Here is a 17,188-nt window from a genome sequence, read left to right as displayed (position 1 = left end):
CGTGAGGAAAATAAAATGTGACTGCTCTCACTTCAAAGACAGACTAATTTGTTTTGTTTACCAAGTAAAGGGAGGTTCTCTTCCCCACCTCGTACTCCAATCCAGTGTCATTCCGTCCAAGTTTCAAAGACAATTTCATGTCCTTTTTCATTTAACTAATAAAGGTTCTGCAGAATTTGTCCACATTTTATATCTAGAAGCCTTTGGAGTTCCTCAGAGCGTGGCAGGAGGTGGGCAAATTAGATCCCCACCTTTATCAAACCAAGAAATGTCCTCCTTGTCCCCCCCCCCCCGTCTGCGTCTTTCCCAGCTTTGCAAAGTGCTCTATTTGCATAAAAGTGAGCCTTTTGCACAATGTTCTGTGTTTTTCAATCATCCCTAGAAATCAAATCACAGCGTCCATCTCACCTTACACTGAAGTGTTTTCACATCCCGGGAATTGCGTGCCGTCACTTGAATAATATGGAATTTGCTGGCCATTACTTTCAAACTGATAGTACTTGCAGCTGTCTACAGGATTTCAAAGAGGTGTCAAAGTGGCCTTCGAAGGTGTTTCTCGTTCTGAGATCAGGTTGAGTGATTCTCTTTGTTCGAGAAGCCGCAGGGCCTCAGACTTTGGGTTTCCACCTAGGGAAGATACTTCTTGGCACTTTGTCCCGAGCATTGAGTGGGATCCAAAGTATCGTCTATGCTATGACCTGATGACGTGAGAGCATAGTGAGAGTAAAGCAGTGTCCCTTTAAGACCATTGCTTTTCCTAATTGCACGGTAATGGAAAGAGAGGAAGGAATTTATTTCTGGCTGAGGAGCAACATGCTGTAGTGAAATGGCCTGGGCATTAAAATCAAACTTGGATCTGACTCCCAGCAGCCTCACCTACAGGACCTAATACAGAGCGCATAACCTCTCTTGGTCTCAGTTTCTTGATCTGTAAAATGAGGATCATCCCCCTTTCCACTCGAGCTTGTCAAAAAGATTCATTGATATAACGTGTCGATTTCCTGGCACGGTTACAGAATTTTGATGGGTCGTGTATTAGCAAGGAGAGATCCCACCCCCTCTTTATGTTCCCGATTTATTTAGCGCAGCATAAGGAAGCCCGGTATCAGCCAGCAAGGCAGATGCTGCAGATGATGCTGTCTGGAGCCCCGGGGCCCCTAACGAGGGATGCTCAGCTGCCTGTGACACACAGGTCTCGCTGGCTCGAGAACCTTCATTTTGTGCTGCCCCGTAGCCCATTTATAATTGGGGCTGATGTCACCACTCAGGAAGAACTTACAAAAACATTCTCTGTCCTTAATAAGAAGTACTAACTGACCTCCAGCCCCCTTCTGGTTCTCACGCCAAACAGCCTCAGCAGAGCCACGCATCTCAATGGCTGAGGACCAGGAGCAGAGTCAGGGCCAGGCCCCGTGGGCCTCATCTCTGCCTCCGTCTTTCTAGCACCCTGGAAGACCTTGTCCCAGGATAACACAGGATACGTGGGGGTTTCATGGATGATCACAGTGGTAATGATGACACATAGCTCAGCTTTAATTCACATGTGTTAGTTCTGTTATTGATTTTGTTCTCCTCCAGTTAACCAGGTAAAGTCACAACCAGTTTTAAAACAGTTAGTTTAATTTTGCATCTGCAGCCCCACGGGAATCTTTTTTTTTTCCAATATTAGTAATCACATTGTACCACTTACGAATTGCAGTTGAGATCAGTAGTGTTTGAGCTAATATGGCATTTCTCTTTTGTTCTTGTTTGTGTTGTTTTGTTTTTAGGGTCAAGTTGTGTTCCGGAATGGGGAGAGAATGGGGACCATTAAATTTACTCAATTTCAAGGTAGGCTTTCTGGTGCTTATTCTTTCTAGTTGATGAATTCTATATTCGGGGATGTTGTGTTTCTGCAATAAAATACATCAAAAGAAATGAAAGTATGATGTTCCAGATAAGAGAAAGCAGAGTCAATAGAAAACACTTCTCTGTGAAAACATTAGTTTCAACTTATTTAGAATATTTTTCTCAACTGCATGACTTCTCAGGCTATTCAGTCTCCCCACGTGACTCTGAGAGGCTCATGGAAGTATGGGGGTGGGGGTTCAATCCCCTCCAGTATTCTGAAAAAGCTTGCATTATTTTTGTTTTTGATGATAGAAATTTCCAAACAGACCCCAAAGTTGAGAGGACCACATAATAAACCCCATGTACCCATCACCTGGCTTCAACCATCATCAACATTTTGCCAATCTTGCTTTATCTTTACTCACCCACTGCACCCTTTTTTTTTTTGCTATAATGTTTAAAGCAGCTCCCAGACATTATCTCATTTCAATCTATAAATACTGCAGTATGCATTCCTACTAGATAAGGACTTTTCAAAACATAGCCATGATACTATTATCCTACCTAAAACATTTAACAATGATTCTTAATATCCTTTCATTTCTAGTCTGTGTTGATCCTCTGATTATCTCCAAAATGTCTTTACAATTTGTGGGAGAATCCACACAATGGCTGGTTGCTATTTCTCTTTAATCTCTTTTAACCCATAATCATCCCCCACGTGCTTGTAACAGGTCCTTAATTTTTATTCTAAGAAACCAGGTCGCTTTTTGGACTTTCCTGGTGTCCATGTTGGAAGGGGCTCAGAAACCTTCCACACCACTTTCCTCAAGTGACAAGGTGGAAGTAGAGGCCTGGAGAGGGGCAGGGGCTTGTCAGAGCCCACAGGGCATCTGTGAGAAGCGGGGCTGGGCTTTCCTCCAGGTAGACACCTCCACGCAGCCTGGTACGGTCATCAGCAGGGTCGTTAGCCAAAACCACGAGATGCACCGTTCTTCACTGCAGTGTTTTTCAGCATCTGGATGTTTCTGGAAAAATCCAGGAACAAGAGCAGTGACTTTGCATCAGATCCCAAAGTCATCCAGGGGAAAGCAAGAAATGAAATCGAGTTATTCGGGTTCATTCAGACAAATCCCACTGGATTTAGCTCAATGAGGAGAGGTGTTCGGTACTGTGGCTCAGTAATGCAATCTTGTAGATTTACCCATTCGTCTTCCCGTGGCAGGTAATTGAAACACATGTCAGCTCTCTGGCATGCACGAAAGATGTAATTTTCGGCAAATGTAATTATTTTCCCATTTGTTAAGTCTTGTTTCTTCATTGGTTGAACCAAGTAAGCATCTTGGCAAAGATACTTACTCTTTTTTTTTTTGAGTGATTGTAACTAAATTCTCTTGTCACATTTCCAGTTCTCAAATTATATCATTCTAGGAGAATATTTTATAAAATATTGATTGGCCGATCACAGCTACAAGCGCGTGCCAATTTTATTGCCTTTTTTTTCATATGTTAGGATTAGACACCAACTCCAGTGACCAGTTTTGGGCATTTATAAGGAAAGCAATGGAGCAAACAATAGTTCAGAGTGGGTCTGACCTACCTTAGCTCAAGTTGATGTAGCACATTAGGCAAGTAACTTCACCTGTGTGAAGTCCTCATCTGTGAAATAGGAATATAATCCTACCTACCTTCTCGGAATGTGGAAAGAACTCGATAACACATAGAAATATGTGCATATATTTCTTGCTCAGCAAGTAGCAGCAATTATGATTAGCACTGTGTCAAAAAAATTATGACACTTTTCTGAAACAAATCCAGATTCTCTTGGTGTGTTGGAACCCCCAGGTGCCTTTATGTCTGCCTGCCCTTTATAGCTGTTCCCCACACTTAGCCATATGTAGGATGTCAGATACGGCAGGGTCTAAGAGATGATCCTGGGGCCCAGGGGAAGGAGGTGTTCCCCCCTGCCCCGGGACACAAGCTGGTTAGTGGCAGAGCTAAGATGGGACCTCAGCTTTCCCCTTGTGCTCACAAGCACACCTACACCTGAGTGTTTTCCCTTCACCACATCTGTGCCCAGTTTTTAGTGAACATCAGAGCTGAACCTGCACATGCTTCTCTTTATATGTTTTTAAAACAAACATTGATCCTGTTGACAGAGGGATTCTGTGTTATTTCGGGACTAAAATGAGCCACTAGAATGCTGGGGGCATGTTCGTGTCCTCACAAGAGTTAGTTTTCCAAATATAGAGGGTCTCAGAGGTGCGTTGTCTGCCAGGATGGAGCGGCGCTGAATTATTGAGCAGGTTGCCCAACCTGGGAGGGTGCTGGTTATCATCTCGTTCCACAGAATGGAAACTGAGGCCCAGACAGGGGAAGGGACTTTCCTGGGGGAGACCCTGACTCACCATGGGATGGTGAGTTCATTCCTTCCCTTCTCTGGGCCCATGCTTCCCTGGGCTGGCCCGGACTCTGTTTTCTGGGACTTTCCAGGATTTACCCTGAGAATTGCCTCATGCCATGGGCTTTTCAAAAAGGCTTCTAAATAGAGCCCCATGTTGTTTTCTGCCATGTCCTTCACACCACCTCTCTCCCTGTCTGCTTGTGTCTCCCTCACCTCCTGCCTCATCTTTAGAGGGGACAGGGAACAGCAGGGCTCACAGCAGAGCTGGCTCGCTGACAGTCAGCCCCGGTGGTGGAGGCTCCCTTTGCAGGGGCTGCTTCGAGACTCACACCCAGGCTGTCTCAAAGCTCACTAACCTGATCTTGGAAGCTGGCCCATCCCACCCTTCCTCTGAAGACCTCACACGATGCTCTTTCAGCTCTTTATTTGTGCAGGGCCTTCTGAACCCTTTTACCTACCATAGAGGAAGCATTGCATCGGAGGCTCCGTTAATTCCTTTGCAAAACTAAAACACAAATGAGTTGGAAATGGGAGGTAGCTTTGGGAAGAAGACTAAAAGGGGAGCCAAGAAGCCATGGCCCTGCACTTTTTGATTCCAAGGCTGTAGGGTAGCACAAACACCTGGTGCTCAGTAGGCCCCCAGTGTAAGTTTATTGATTTAACCCGGAGGCAAAAGACCTGGGTTCAAGTCCTTACTCTGAAACTCAGCAGCAGTGTAACCCTGGGCAAGTTACTTCATCTCCCTAAGCCTCAGCTTAATCCTCTGGAAAATGGGGTGACACTAAAGCCAGCCCTGCCCAACTCCTGGGGCTGGCGAAAGGGCCAAATGAGATTTTGCTCTATGGCTTCTCAAGGCTGGGAAGCGCGTCACATTACTGACATGATGCCTGGCTCCTGGCCAGCTCTTGGTAATGTTTACTGGATTCGTTGGTGATAGGACTTGTAGAAATTTAAGAACATCTTCATTTATTTGTGGTTTCTGGTGACTTGTCTGGCAAACAGCAGTTAGCCTTGACAACAGAATGTGAGCGGAAGCTAATTCAAGATGGTGGCCATTGTTGTTTCAGGCTGGAGAAACCATGTATCTTGTAAACAGAACTGTTCTAAAATAATGTGCCAGGGTTAGCCCCCTGGCCCCTCTTGAGACCGAGGCATTTTTAATCCAAGGAGGGCTTCAGATCCCTAAGAATGACCTTCTTCACTCCCAGCTTCCCTCCATTTACGTTGTTTTCAGGGGTTCCCAAAGCTTTTTTTTTTTTAATTTTATTATGTTATGTTAGTCACCATACAATACATCATTGGTTTTTGATGTGGTGATCCACGATCCATTGTTTTCGTAGCTTTTAATTCCCAGCAGGACAATGTAGATGGTAGGTGGCAGATGCCGTCAGTGACACATCCATACTCCCAGAGCATCCACAATTCCAGAACAAATGCCTCATGAAAAGCACCTGCACCCCTCACCCTATGCAAGGAGTAGGCCATATGTCAGGGAATTGGTGCTTCCAGGGACACCTTGTGCCAGGGAGGAGAGAGAAGCAGAGGATAAACCACCCAGCATCCTTCCTCTTGGGTGGGGCAACTGCAAGGTATATTCTACTCTGTCTCCAGGGGTCCCTAATGGAATTGTGCCTCAGTTGCCCACCCAGAAACCTGCTCATGAATGCCCCCAGACTGGCTCCCTTCCCTTTCCTGTCTCACCTCCCCACACTTCTTCAGTGTGCCGCAAGACCACCTCCCAAGTCAATTCCGTGTCCTCCTACTCTTGTCTCAGGTGCAATTCTGAATGACGCACCTGTGGTCAGAAGCCGGCATTAGCATCCTGCTGGCCACACACGTTGGGTGCAGGAGGGCCAAGGCCTAAACCCCTTCTGACTCCACATTCAGCTGCCCTCCCCCTGCCCATGCCGGTGCTGACTCCCTTTAAACCACGTGTATGTGAGCATGAATGCCAGGGAATTGGCTTCTTTCTTCCCTCAAGAGAAGAAAGAATCCATGTTCCTGCCGAAGTCTAAACATGGTTCAGAATCTGCAGCAGGGAAGGAAGTTGAGTGAAGCCATGATTAGAGCCTTGTTTGTGCTGTTCTTCGGGAGCTCTCAGCATCTGCGCGCTCGCCCGCTCGCCGGCCCTGCCTTCATTAGGCCTGTTTGTCAGAGTCTTGGTGAGCGATAATGTGCTCGAATTTCACACGGCTTCTGTGCAACGTAAAGGGCTCAGACTTCGGACTTTTCTATTTCAGCACCTGATTTGAAGGCACGGGGTCTTGCATCACTCCCAACAGCATGATTGTCGTTCAGAAGGTACCTAGTGAAATGTAGGCTTGTCCTCCCCATTTGCAGACATTAATTACCGTTTGGTCTTTGGGGTAACAGATACTGTTCTATTCAGTGCACATTTCCTGAGCATCTGCCAGGCGCTTTACCAAGTCCTCTGAGGGAAGCCAAGTTGAATAAGATACAGTCCCTGCCCCCTGGGGGCTTCATAATTTTTCTGGCCCAGTGCCAGGGTCTATAAAAGCAGGAAGATGATTTCCCAGAACTGACTAGAAAACTTTCGGAGCTAGTTTGACTCTAGTTTGAGATGCTTGAGGCCGGTTTTTAATGTCCTTTTCCTTCTGTCAAGGCATGTATTGTAGCTCCCTTCACCTAGACAAAGGTCTAGAAAGGCCAGGTAGTCCAGTTGCCACTCGACTTGATATAATTAAGAGTGGAGACATGGGCCGCTGAAACGCAAGAGACCCTGGCAGGGTTGTGGGTCAGCAGAAATGGGATGACACACATGTATGTGGGCTCTTTGAGGCTGGGAGCCTGACCCTGACACTTCTGAGCCTTCATGATCCAAGACTTATGTTTCAGAGAGTCCAAGGAAGGTAGCCTGAAAAAGAATTATTTAGCAGACCTTGTGTTTCATTGAGCCATAGACTCTCCATGCTGAAGGGAGCCGTGACTCTCTCTTGCAGCATTACCTCTCCTTGAATGCCTCCAGTGATGGAGAACTCATCCCCTCGCATGTAAATGAGCCTTGAAGCAGACATGTCTCTTCCTTACTAACTAGGTCCTGTGGCTTGATCTCTCTAAAGCCATCATTTCAGCATTCAGTTTAAAATAGTAAAATTAAAGGGGATCATTTTCTTAGCCTTGAGGGATGGTGAGAATTCCATGACATGAAGCTATGAACGGTTCAGTGACTAGCACAGAGAAGGACCATGGCAACCGTGGGCTTCCTGCTCCTCTCCTGGGCACTCATGACCATAACTCCAGATCCACGGCCCCACCAGAATTTCTTGAGAAAAGTACCATCTTGCTTCTCGCTTGTTTGTCTGTGGCCTATTTCAAGCATTTGCTCTCATCCCGCAGGGAAAGGCAAACACTCTAAGTGTTTAATGCACATATTGTGTTGGTATGTCCTTACAAAATATGGATTGCTCTTTCGTAGGCATATATTTTTATTTCTGTCTGTGCAACTGGATTATGTATCTTCTATTTCTTTCTCTATTTTTTTCCCTCCCCACTCAGCGCTTTGTTTTTTGGAGATGCTTCCATGTTCCTGTGTGTACATCTGAGCCATGCCTTGTGCTGATCATGCTTTACCCATCCACTCTGCCAGTGACAGATACCCAGGCCACCTGCAACTCCCTACCCATAGAAATAATGAGTGTCCTTGTACATGTCCCCTTCTGAACCCAACTGGGCGTTTCTTTAGGAGCAGAACTGTTGGATGGGAAGATGTGTGAACACTGAACATGCCTAAGATCCCAGATGGCTCTTTCAGTGCCCACACCTGTCTCCACTGCCACCAGCATGGGGGTTCCTGTGTCCCTCCTCCCACCAACACTTGCCAGTCCCCCGCTCATTCGTTGTTTGCCAGGCTAAAGGCATAAAGTAATATCATACTGTAGTCTTAAATACCATTTCTCCGACCACTAATGAGGTTTGGACATTTCTTCCTGTGCTCGTCAGCCATTTGTTGATCTTTCTGATCCTTCGACCACTTTTATTTTGAGGGTACTGTCTTTTTCTTATTGATTTGCTAGCGTTCCTTATGTACGCTAAATATTAGTCCCCTTTTACCTTTAGGCTTTGCAAATACCATCTCCCATTCAGTCACTTGTCTATAGACTTAAAGTCCTTGTTGAACAGAAGTTCTTAATTTTGATGTGGATAAATTCCTTTCTCCCCCTGCCACTCCATGGTTTGGGCTTTTTAAGTGTCCTAAGAGTCATTTTCTGGCACCTGCATGCCAGCTCCTGACTGGGCACAGGGGGTGCCAAGCTGGGTAAGATGCAGCCCCTGCCGTCAGAGAGCTCCTGGCTGGGGGTGGGGGGAGCACAGACATAGGACCTCAAGTGGGTGTGATACGTGGTAAGGGCGTTCAGAGGAGGGGCACTTGCCTCCACCTGGCAGATTCTAGGAAGGCTGCCTGGGAGAGGAAGCATCTGAGTTTTCTTTCCTATCCCTGAGTTTGGGATTCTGAAGGGCCAGTGGGAAGTTAGCTGAGAAGCGGAGACAAAAGGTGCTCTAGGTGCAAATAACCTGTTGTGTTTATATATGTCCTGGGTAACCCCAGATACTTAGCTTTTGCCCCTGGCCCAGTTAACCTAAGTCAATAGACAAATCTGCCCTTAGCAGGGTTATCGTATTCCCAAGCCATTTGGCCAGTGTCCACCCGGCCTGTTAAAAATTTCCAAACAAAGGTCAGTGACGTTAATTTGTTACAAATGTGGCAGTGGCATATTGTTTATGAACACAGAGAAGAGTGTGTGCAGGATTCAGGCCAAGGAATGCTGCTGAGAGGTGCTGCTCAGCTCTGCTCCTCACCCAGTGACAGGAGAGTCACCCTCTAGGGCCTGTCCACAGGCAGTGACCAGACTGGGGATCACTCCTGAGGAAGGGCTGGCCATCTGGAGAAGAGCAGAATCAAAGCCCGTGATCGCCATGTTCCCACCTCCGAAGAACCACCAGGAGCAGGAGTCCATGTGATGTGTGGCCCCCAGGCATAGGCAGGACCTGTGAGGCAGGTTTTCAAAGCAATTGCAGAATCATCGAGCAAGAGGTGGAGGCCACAGAGATCTCCCCACCCAGCCCACTCGCTTTAGCAAGACCCAGGCAGAGGCCAGGACTTCCTGGGGGCTCCTCACTGAAGTGACGGCAAAGCCAAGACTAGCTCCGAGGGTCCTGTCTACCAGCCAGAGCTCGCTCTTCTCCCTGCGTCTGGGATTTTGTTAGGAGGGTCTAGAATGGAATAACTTACAGCATTTTTTATTTTATTTTTGTTGAGTCGAGGCCATCCTGTGTTTTAGACCTTGGAGTCATACATTGGGTGTGTGTGTTTGTAACCATTAAACTTTAAAGAACACATATACCTCCCTCCATTCGGATCTAGAGCCAATTGAGGACTAATGGACAGTTAGGGGTGAGGGGAGTAGAACCCAGCTAACGCAAGAGACCCTGTAACTGGCTCTCCCGCCTAGGGGTTGCGGTCCCAGAAGGAGGTAGAATCACTGACGGAAGCTGTCTCCCAGCCATCTCGTGGATGCTCTCAGGCCCACAGCCAGTGAATATTTTCAGACTGGACTTTTTTTGGCAGCCTAATTTTCACCAATAGGACCTATTTCCTTTACGTATCATCCAAATCTAAAATTTGAAATAAAGAATGGGTTTTTTAAAGAGAACACTTCTTTTTGCCCCACAACGAGGAAGCAGCATTGTTCTTCGGGAGAGGGGCTCTCTTGTTCCATACTATTTTTAGGCTCTTAGCACAGAAACTGTCGGCATTAAAGGGCCTTCAGTCAAATCTAGTGGTACTCAACTCTGACTGTGTGTTAGGATCGACTTAGGGGACTTTTAAAAATACTGCCACCCAGAACCCACCCCTCAGCCCCCCAGAGGTTCTAATATAATGGGTCCATATTAGGACTCAGACGTATGTATTTTCCAGCAGTTCCCAGGTGATACTAACGCCCGGCCGGGGCTGGGAACCATTGGAAGCCCTGCTGTGCAGTTTGCCGATGGAGAAACTCAGGCCGAGAAAGAGACAGTCTGTCCAGGGCCACACAGTGAGTCAGTGGCAAGCTGCGGCAGAGTTGTGGGGCAGGACGGCAGCCCTCTGCTCAATTCCTTCATCCACCCCCACCCCCTGGTGGGTCTTTCTAGCCTGTCCCCTGATCCACAGTCTGCAAGGCCCAGTCTGTATCCATTGGGTGGTTAACGCTGTTTGTGAGTTAGCAAGGAACCCAAGAGTTAAACATTGAGAGTGCTGGGTGCCTATCATGGTCACCACCAGCTGGGCCACCAGCTGGGCCATGGAAGAACACAGAGGGCACCATCCTTCCACCTGCAGACCCGGGAGGGGTCCTGGGTAGAGGACAGGGGATGAGACTCGATGCTACCTAAGGATGCCAGATGCAAGGCTTCAAGGCCCACTCAGGAACTAACCGGCTGATAGGAATCATGAGGCTTGGGCACACCTAGGTCATAGCTCCAACACCAGGAGCTGTCACGCATGCCCTCAGCCCACAGCAACTGAGGTGCTCAGAGGGGAGCTACGTACTCAGAGAAGGCTTCCTGGAAGAGGTGGGTGTAGGGTTGGGCCATGTTGGTAGAGGGAGGGGAAAGCCGCCTTCCAAGCAGAGGGACCATTATGGGGAACCATGGCATTAAAAAAACCTAGGGAGTATTTGGGGACCTAGCAAATGGCTCAGTTACTTTTATCACGAGGCAAACTACAATTTATTGAACACTTACTGTGAGTTAGGCTGTAAGCCAGAAACTGCCTGTATTTTCCTCTTTAATCCTCATGGCCATTTTGAAAGTTCCCATTTTCCAGCTACAGCCACCTGCTAACAAAGGGCAGGCTGGAGGGAAATAGTATCTGCAGATGAGAATAATTTTACCTGCCTGGTGGGGCTGGGTGAGTCTCTAAACTATAATGTCAAAGATTATGAATTTTTTTTTTTAATCTTTGTATCTCCAGCCCCAAGCCTGGCAGATAATAGGCACCCAGTCAATGTTTGTTGAATGAATGAATGAATGAATGAATGAATGAATGAGTGATTAAGGGATTTAGCACAAGCATGCCTCAGCACCCAGATGTCCAAGGCCACCTTGGTCAAGGGTGAGGACAGAACCTCATCTTTCACCACCCACACTGATGCTTTTGAGGAATTCTTTATCAGGAAGTACCTGAGGCTGGGCCTGGCATGCAGTAGGCCCTCCATAAATGTGGGCTGAGTGACCAACAACTCTGCTCAGCATGGCTGGTGAAAGTGGTCTGAGTTCAGAGCTAGGGGAGCCCAGTTCAAGTGCCCACTTGGTCACTGCCCAGCACGTGGCTCTGAGCGTTCACTTAACTTCTGTGAGGCTTCTCCCTCATCTACAGATGGGGGCAAATCATGCCCAGTTCATGGTTTGCCAAGAGCCTTCAATGCAAGAACACGTGACACACCTGTGAGCCCCCAAGCAATACCCCAGGGAGAGATTCTGGTAATGATAGCTGTCTTGGGAAGCCAAGTATGTGCGCCCCAGCCAGTCAGCAGTTCCTCTTGGTGCCATGGGACAGTCCATCAGGGTATGTCAGTCGGGGGGGCAGGCTGTGTGGCTGAGGGTGCGGTGGGGCGCCAGCCACATCACTTCCCGGCTCCTGGTGATTTGTTCCAATCAGCCTGCATATTTCATGAGCTGCCTCCCCACACCAGATAAATAAATCAGGGCTTCCTCCTCTGAGCGGCAGGAGCTGATTGGGGCTGAAGACTTCAAAAGGCCAGAGCAGGGATGCTGGAGCTCCCAGCAGAGTCTGTTAATGTGACATTTAGGAGCTGTGACCCAGGCAGGCGACAGCCACCTGCACAGGGGCAGGAAGACCACTGTAGTGGGAAGGAAGTGACTTTGACAACCCTGTTTTCCGCCCCACAGTCAAAAGAACACAGGCAGAAGTGTGGCCTATGGGATTCCCTGTTCCTCTTCCCGAATGTTTATAAGGGACAAGCAGCGCGTCTGCATTTCTGCAAAGAAATTCCCTGAGAGCCAGAGCCCCAGCCGGCCGGCAGGTCCTTTGGGTGCACATTCGGAGTTCCCGCAGCCGTGTCACTTGATAACCTCCGGGCATTTGGAGGCCCAGCATCTGCAGCTCTGGGGACCCGCTTGCCCTGCGGGTGGGCACGTGGGCGTGCCTCTCTGCAGTTACTACACGGAGGGGGCAGCTTGGCAGGAACTGTCACCACTCAGGGATCCCATCGAGGCAGCCCCATGTCAGCAAAGAGCATGGTCTGTGGGAAACATCCCGAGTTCGAGGCCGGGCTCTACTCTTAGAATCGGTGGGGTGGCGGCAAAGGCACAAGCTGCCGAGCTCAGTTTCCTCATCTGTGCGGTGGGACCGAAACCACCAGCTGCAGCTGTGAGAACCGAACAAGAAAAGGCACAGAAAGTTCCTAGCACAGGTCCAGGCACACTGTCCAGGCTTGGTGACTCCTCAGTGGTTCTCCCCGCCCACTCCCCAGCCCTGGCAAAGCCTGTTCAGCCCTGGGGCCTTCACCCTCTAGTTCCACAACCTTTGCCTTTGGTCCTGCTTCCCCAGACCTGCTTTGTCTGTGGTCACCAGTCCCCCCACACACCAAATCCATTAACCCCTTGCTCAAGGGGCTTGTTGTTCTAGTCTCTCGGTGACATCTGACACTGCTAGCCAGCTTCATTGTGAAATTGTCCCTTTCCTTGGCTCCCATGATGCCCACTCTCTCCTGCCACCCTGCTCCCGGCACCCTGGCCAGTCCTTCCCAGTCTCCTTGCAGCATCCTTGCCGTGCCCAACCCCCCCGCCCAGCCGAGAGGTTGGCACTCCCCAGGATTCTGCCCTTGGTCCTCTCTGCTCTTTGGCACTGTCCCAAGGGATCTCCTCCCTGCCCCCTGCTCCAACTCCCAGTTCACATGCTGATGGCCCCAACTTTCTCCCCAGCCCAGACCTCTCCCCTGTCTCCAGACCCAAGGACATCTCCACCCTCACCACTCTCATGATCCATGAGCACGTCCGGCTTCACTAATACTAATTCCACCTCAGAATGCATTAATAGAAATATAATGTGCAAAATGAAGGAGGGGATAATCCCCTGTACTTGCTGCTGACCAGATCGTGCCTAAAGAAGTATGTTGGTCAGTCCTTGAGTCTACACTCTCAGACACAGTGACATTGTGTGGCGTGGCCCAAGGAGGAACCTGGAGAGGGCTGAATTAGAAATGATATTCTGTAAGGTGAGGTTGGGGGCTGGCACCAGGGGGATGATCTGTCTGTGTCTTCAAGTCTCCAGGGCTGTCCTGGAGCAGAGGGAGCCGAAGCGGTCTGTGTGGTCCTAGATGACAGAGCCAGAGACCAGGGGAAAGTTACAGAGACCGTTCAGCCCAATGACCAGGAAGGACTTGGTAACAGACGAGTCCGTTATGAAGGGAGTAGGCCTCCATCCACAAGGCATATAGCAAAGGGGGGGGGGGGGGTCACCAGCGGATGAGCTGGGGTAAGAGGGCGTCTGTCCCACCCCAGATCCAATCGGAGGTTTTGCGATTCTACCCAGAAAAGGCCCTGGGGCAAAGGAAAGCCTGTGAGAATGTAGCCAGGGCCTGTGGGGGTGCAGGAACTGCGACAGGAACAGCCAGCCACAGGCACGGGACTCCATCTAACCAGCCCCTGTCTCTTGTTCCCCACAGACAGCAGGGAGGTGAAGGTGGGAGAGTACAACGCTGTGGCTGACACGCTGGAGATCATCAACGACACTATCAGGTTCCAAGGTAAGGCAGGTGGGCTTCTCATAGGAGGGGGCCTGCTCAATTGCTCCCAAGGTCAGATACTGTCTGAGGGCTGGGGTCAAGCTCGGAGTCTTTGGCTTCCTGGGGAAGAGGGAACCTCCTTTCCTCTCAACACATACACTCACTGAGCACAGGGTCCCCATCACTCACATGGGAGCTGGCTTTCCGCTCCTGGGATAGGTCACTGAAATTTGCATGGCGTGCTGTCTCTTACCCAGGCATCTACATTTAAACCAGTCCATAGCCAGGAGTAATTCTGTTTAAATGTGACCCAGCTAAATTTAGATCTGTCTCCTACTGGGAGAAACGACTTGGTTGGGTTAGAAATAAAGCCTGTCCACCGGCTGGTCTTCCTGAAGATCATTCCCTCTTCTTCTGCAGGAGAACTCTTCCTCAGCTTCTAGAACCAAATCAAATGACACTCTTCTGTGCAGCCTTCCCCGATTGCCCCCAGCTGAGCTAATGGCTCCCTTGTCTTGGCTTTCAGTGTTTGTCTCTGCCTTCCCCATAGTCACTGTCTTTTGCATGGAAGTTTCTAGGTTGTTAGACCATGAGCTCCCTGACTGGATCCTATCTGACTTTAAACTCCTAATACCAGCCAGGGTCTGACACATGTCGAAGGTTCATATTTGATGAAAAACTAAACACATGACTGATCAACTGAGGGGATGACTGGGTGGGTGAATAAATGAATGAGCATGTGAGTCAATAAAGTTATGGGTGGATGGATAGATGGATGGATGGGTGGGTGGGTTGTAGATGGGCTTAACCAGTATTAATTCCCTCAAGTCCATTCTGCCCTCAACAGCCAAAGCGCCCTGGCCATCATGCTAAGCTGAAAATTCTCCACCTCTGCTCGGAGCACTGCACGATCCCCATTGCTCAACAAGGGTCCTCACTCCATGGTAGCGGACCCCAAGACCTTCCCATTTCTCTGCCTCTTCTTTCAGATCTCCCCAACCAAACTGCTTACAGTTCCTCAAGTATGCCAAGACACCACAGTGCCTTTGCCTCTGCTGGGTCCTCTGCCCAGAATGTCTTTTCCTCCTTGTCTTCCCTGTGGGCAGCCAGCTATTCCTCTTCTGCAGACCAGCTCTTCTCCCTTCTGTAGCCTTGCCTGACTCCATCAGGGAGAGCCACACTCTTCTCTCCACTTCAGGCTCACGCCTCTCTGTGCCTGATGTTATCCACCACCTGGACCCTGTCTTTGGAGGCAGTTTGCATAATGGTTAGAGCACAGGACTCAGTTAGGCAGGTTTGGGTTCAAATCCTGCCAGTTTTGCCACTTACTAGCTATAAAAGTCACTTAGCTCTTAAAAAACTGTTGCCTCTCGGTAAAATGGGAATTATCTTCTCTACCTGTGAGGCTGTTGGATGGCTCAAAGGAGAAAATCTCTGTAAAGTGCTTAGCCCGTCGTAAGCATTCAGTAAACATGATTGCTTATTACTGCCTTTTTCTTTTTACATAGCTAGTGTATAAGTTCCTTGAGGACAGGGACTGTATCTTGGTTGACTTTGAATCACTGGTGCCCAACACCAGGCCTGACAGGTAGAAGGTGATTATTAATGATGACTGGTCATCGTTAATGATGATGAATGAAGGTATAATGATGGATGAAGGAATAGTGAAGAATAGATGAATAATGAGTGAACGGATTGGGTGAGGAGCAAGAAAGAAAACTCAGGGTGGCTGCTAAGGATGCTTCTGATAAGTCATTACCAAGTGGCTAAACATCTTAAACATTACCAAAACATCTTAGTTCAGGTGTATTGTGTGTGAAGGCACTATTTTCGGGGGAGGGAAGGTAGAGTAAGGAAGAGGAGATGTGGTCAGTTTCCTGACGTCATTTCTGCATGAGCAGCGAGTGGTCACCATCATCATATACCTGCTGGTCCAAACCTCAGCTCTTTTCTCAATGCCCAGAGATGGACTTGTTCCCAGCCAGGAACTCACGGGCACCCCCAGGTTGGCTCTAGTGTTTGGAAACCAGAAGACACCTGGGCCAGCGTAATACAGCCAGAGGTTCGCTTAGGGGTGGGAGGTTGGGGGAAAAAAATGGAAGAATGGTGGAAAAAAGATTCAGATGTAGAGCTTTCACTTCTGGAAGCAAGAAATGGTGTTACTTCACTTACCTTGTGTCTGTTTTTGCCCTGACCTTCGGCCCTTGAAGCCACTCCTTCAAAATGTTCCTTTACGTGGAATTGCTTAAAACTTTACATTTAACCATGCTAGCAGGTTCCTAGCTGTTTTAGAACCTGGCAACTTCCCTGCTTAGATGGTTCGAACTCTTCTTATCCCCTGAATGTTTCCAAACACATTTGAACTTGCTAGCAGAGTTTTTGAAACACAGATATTCAGAGATCTCCATCCCTGCTGCCACACCTGCCCATCCTCTGCTTGTCCCCTGGGAACGGAGGTGTGACCCAGGCTGGCCCCCACGGTACAGCCATGGTGCGGTCCTCATGACCCCTGCTGGGGCTCCCCGGGCTCCCCGCCTTCCCCACCAGAGAGAAAAGCCCCAGTGTTTCACAGTTCCGCAGCAGAAGCCTGACTTGAAATAGCAGCTGAGAAGAAAGGGATTTGTAAGAAGTGGGGCGGGGTGGGGCGAGTCCCTGCACCCCTCCTCCCAAACCAGGCTGGATCCAGACAATTTTGCCAGCGACCAGAAAGATGAGTTTTCTCTGAGGCCCTCAGGGCTCCCCTAGGTTCCCGGTGCCCGTGGAGAGTGAGCAGGGACAGCTCTTCAGTCACATAGAGAAATGCAACCCCACAGTTTTGGTCCAGTCCTGGCACGGTAGGGAGGGGGAGGCATGCCAGTAGCTTCTGCCTCCCACAGTTAGTGAGGCTTATGAAAATGGAAAACCAGAAAGAGCTTTTATAACATAATGACCTTGAGGCAGAAAACCCACGCCCAGAGACATCTCTGTCTCCATGGAACTGACAGGCAAAGTGTCTGCCCTGTTGAGGGTGGTCATTATCATGTGTCAGAGCAGAGTCCTTGAGAGCCCAAGCCAGGTGCCTCGCCCCCAGTGACACCCAGTGGGACCCACTCACAGCGTCCAGCCCTGTGCCTTCCGAGCTGCTGTTACCTTTGGGGACAAATGGGGATGGTTTTTCAACAGGATAATTAGACCAAATCAAATTCTGGTCTTTTAATGGCTGTTA

At 49.0% G+C, this 17,188-nt stretch overlaps 1 protein-coding gene across 2 annotated transcripts in view; it reads left to right on the top strand.

The window, feature by feature from the left end:
• The window catches only part of GABBR2 (gamma-aminobutyric acid type B receptor subunit 2), a 341,289-nt gene that overhangs the window by 243,727 nt on the left and 80,374 nt on the right, over positions 1-17,188 (top strand). For both annotated transcript variants that reach the window (XM_078061504.1, XM_036074158.2), the window contains exons 8-9: positions 1,770-1,830; positions 13,924-14,004. In XM_078061504.1, the coding sequence (XP_077917630.1) occupies positions 1,770-1,830; positions 13,924-14,004 (142 nt within the window). The remainder of the gene's footprint in view (positions 1-1,769; positions 1,831-13,923; positions 14,005-17,188) is intronic.

The sequence above is a fragment of the Halichoerus grypus genome, chromosome 14, assembly GCF_964656455.1.
Source record: "Halichoerus grypus chromosome 14, mHalGry1.hap1.1, whole genome shotgun sequence".
Taxonomy (NCBI): domain Eukaryota; kingdom Metazoa; phylum Chordata; class Mammalia; order Carnivora; family Phocidae; genus Halichoerus; species Halichoerus grypus.
The sequence above is the reverse complement of the archived record's forward strand: the minus strand, read 5'-3'. Positions and strand labels throughout refer to the sequence as shown.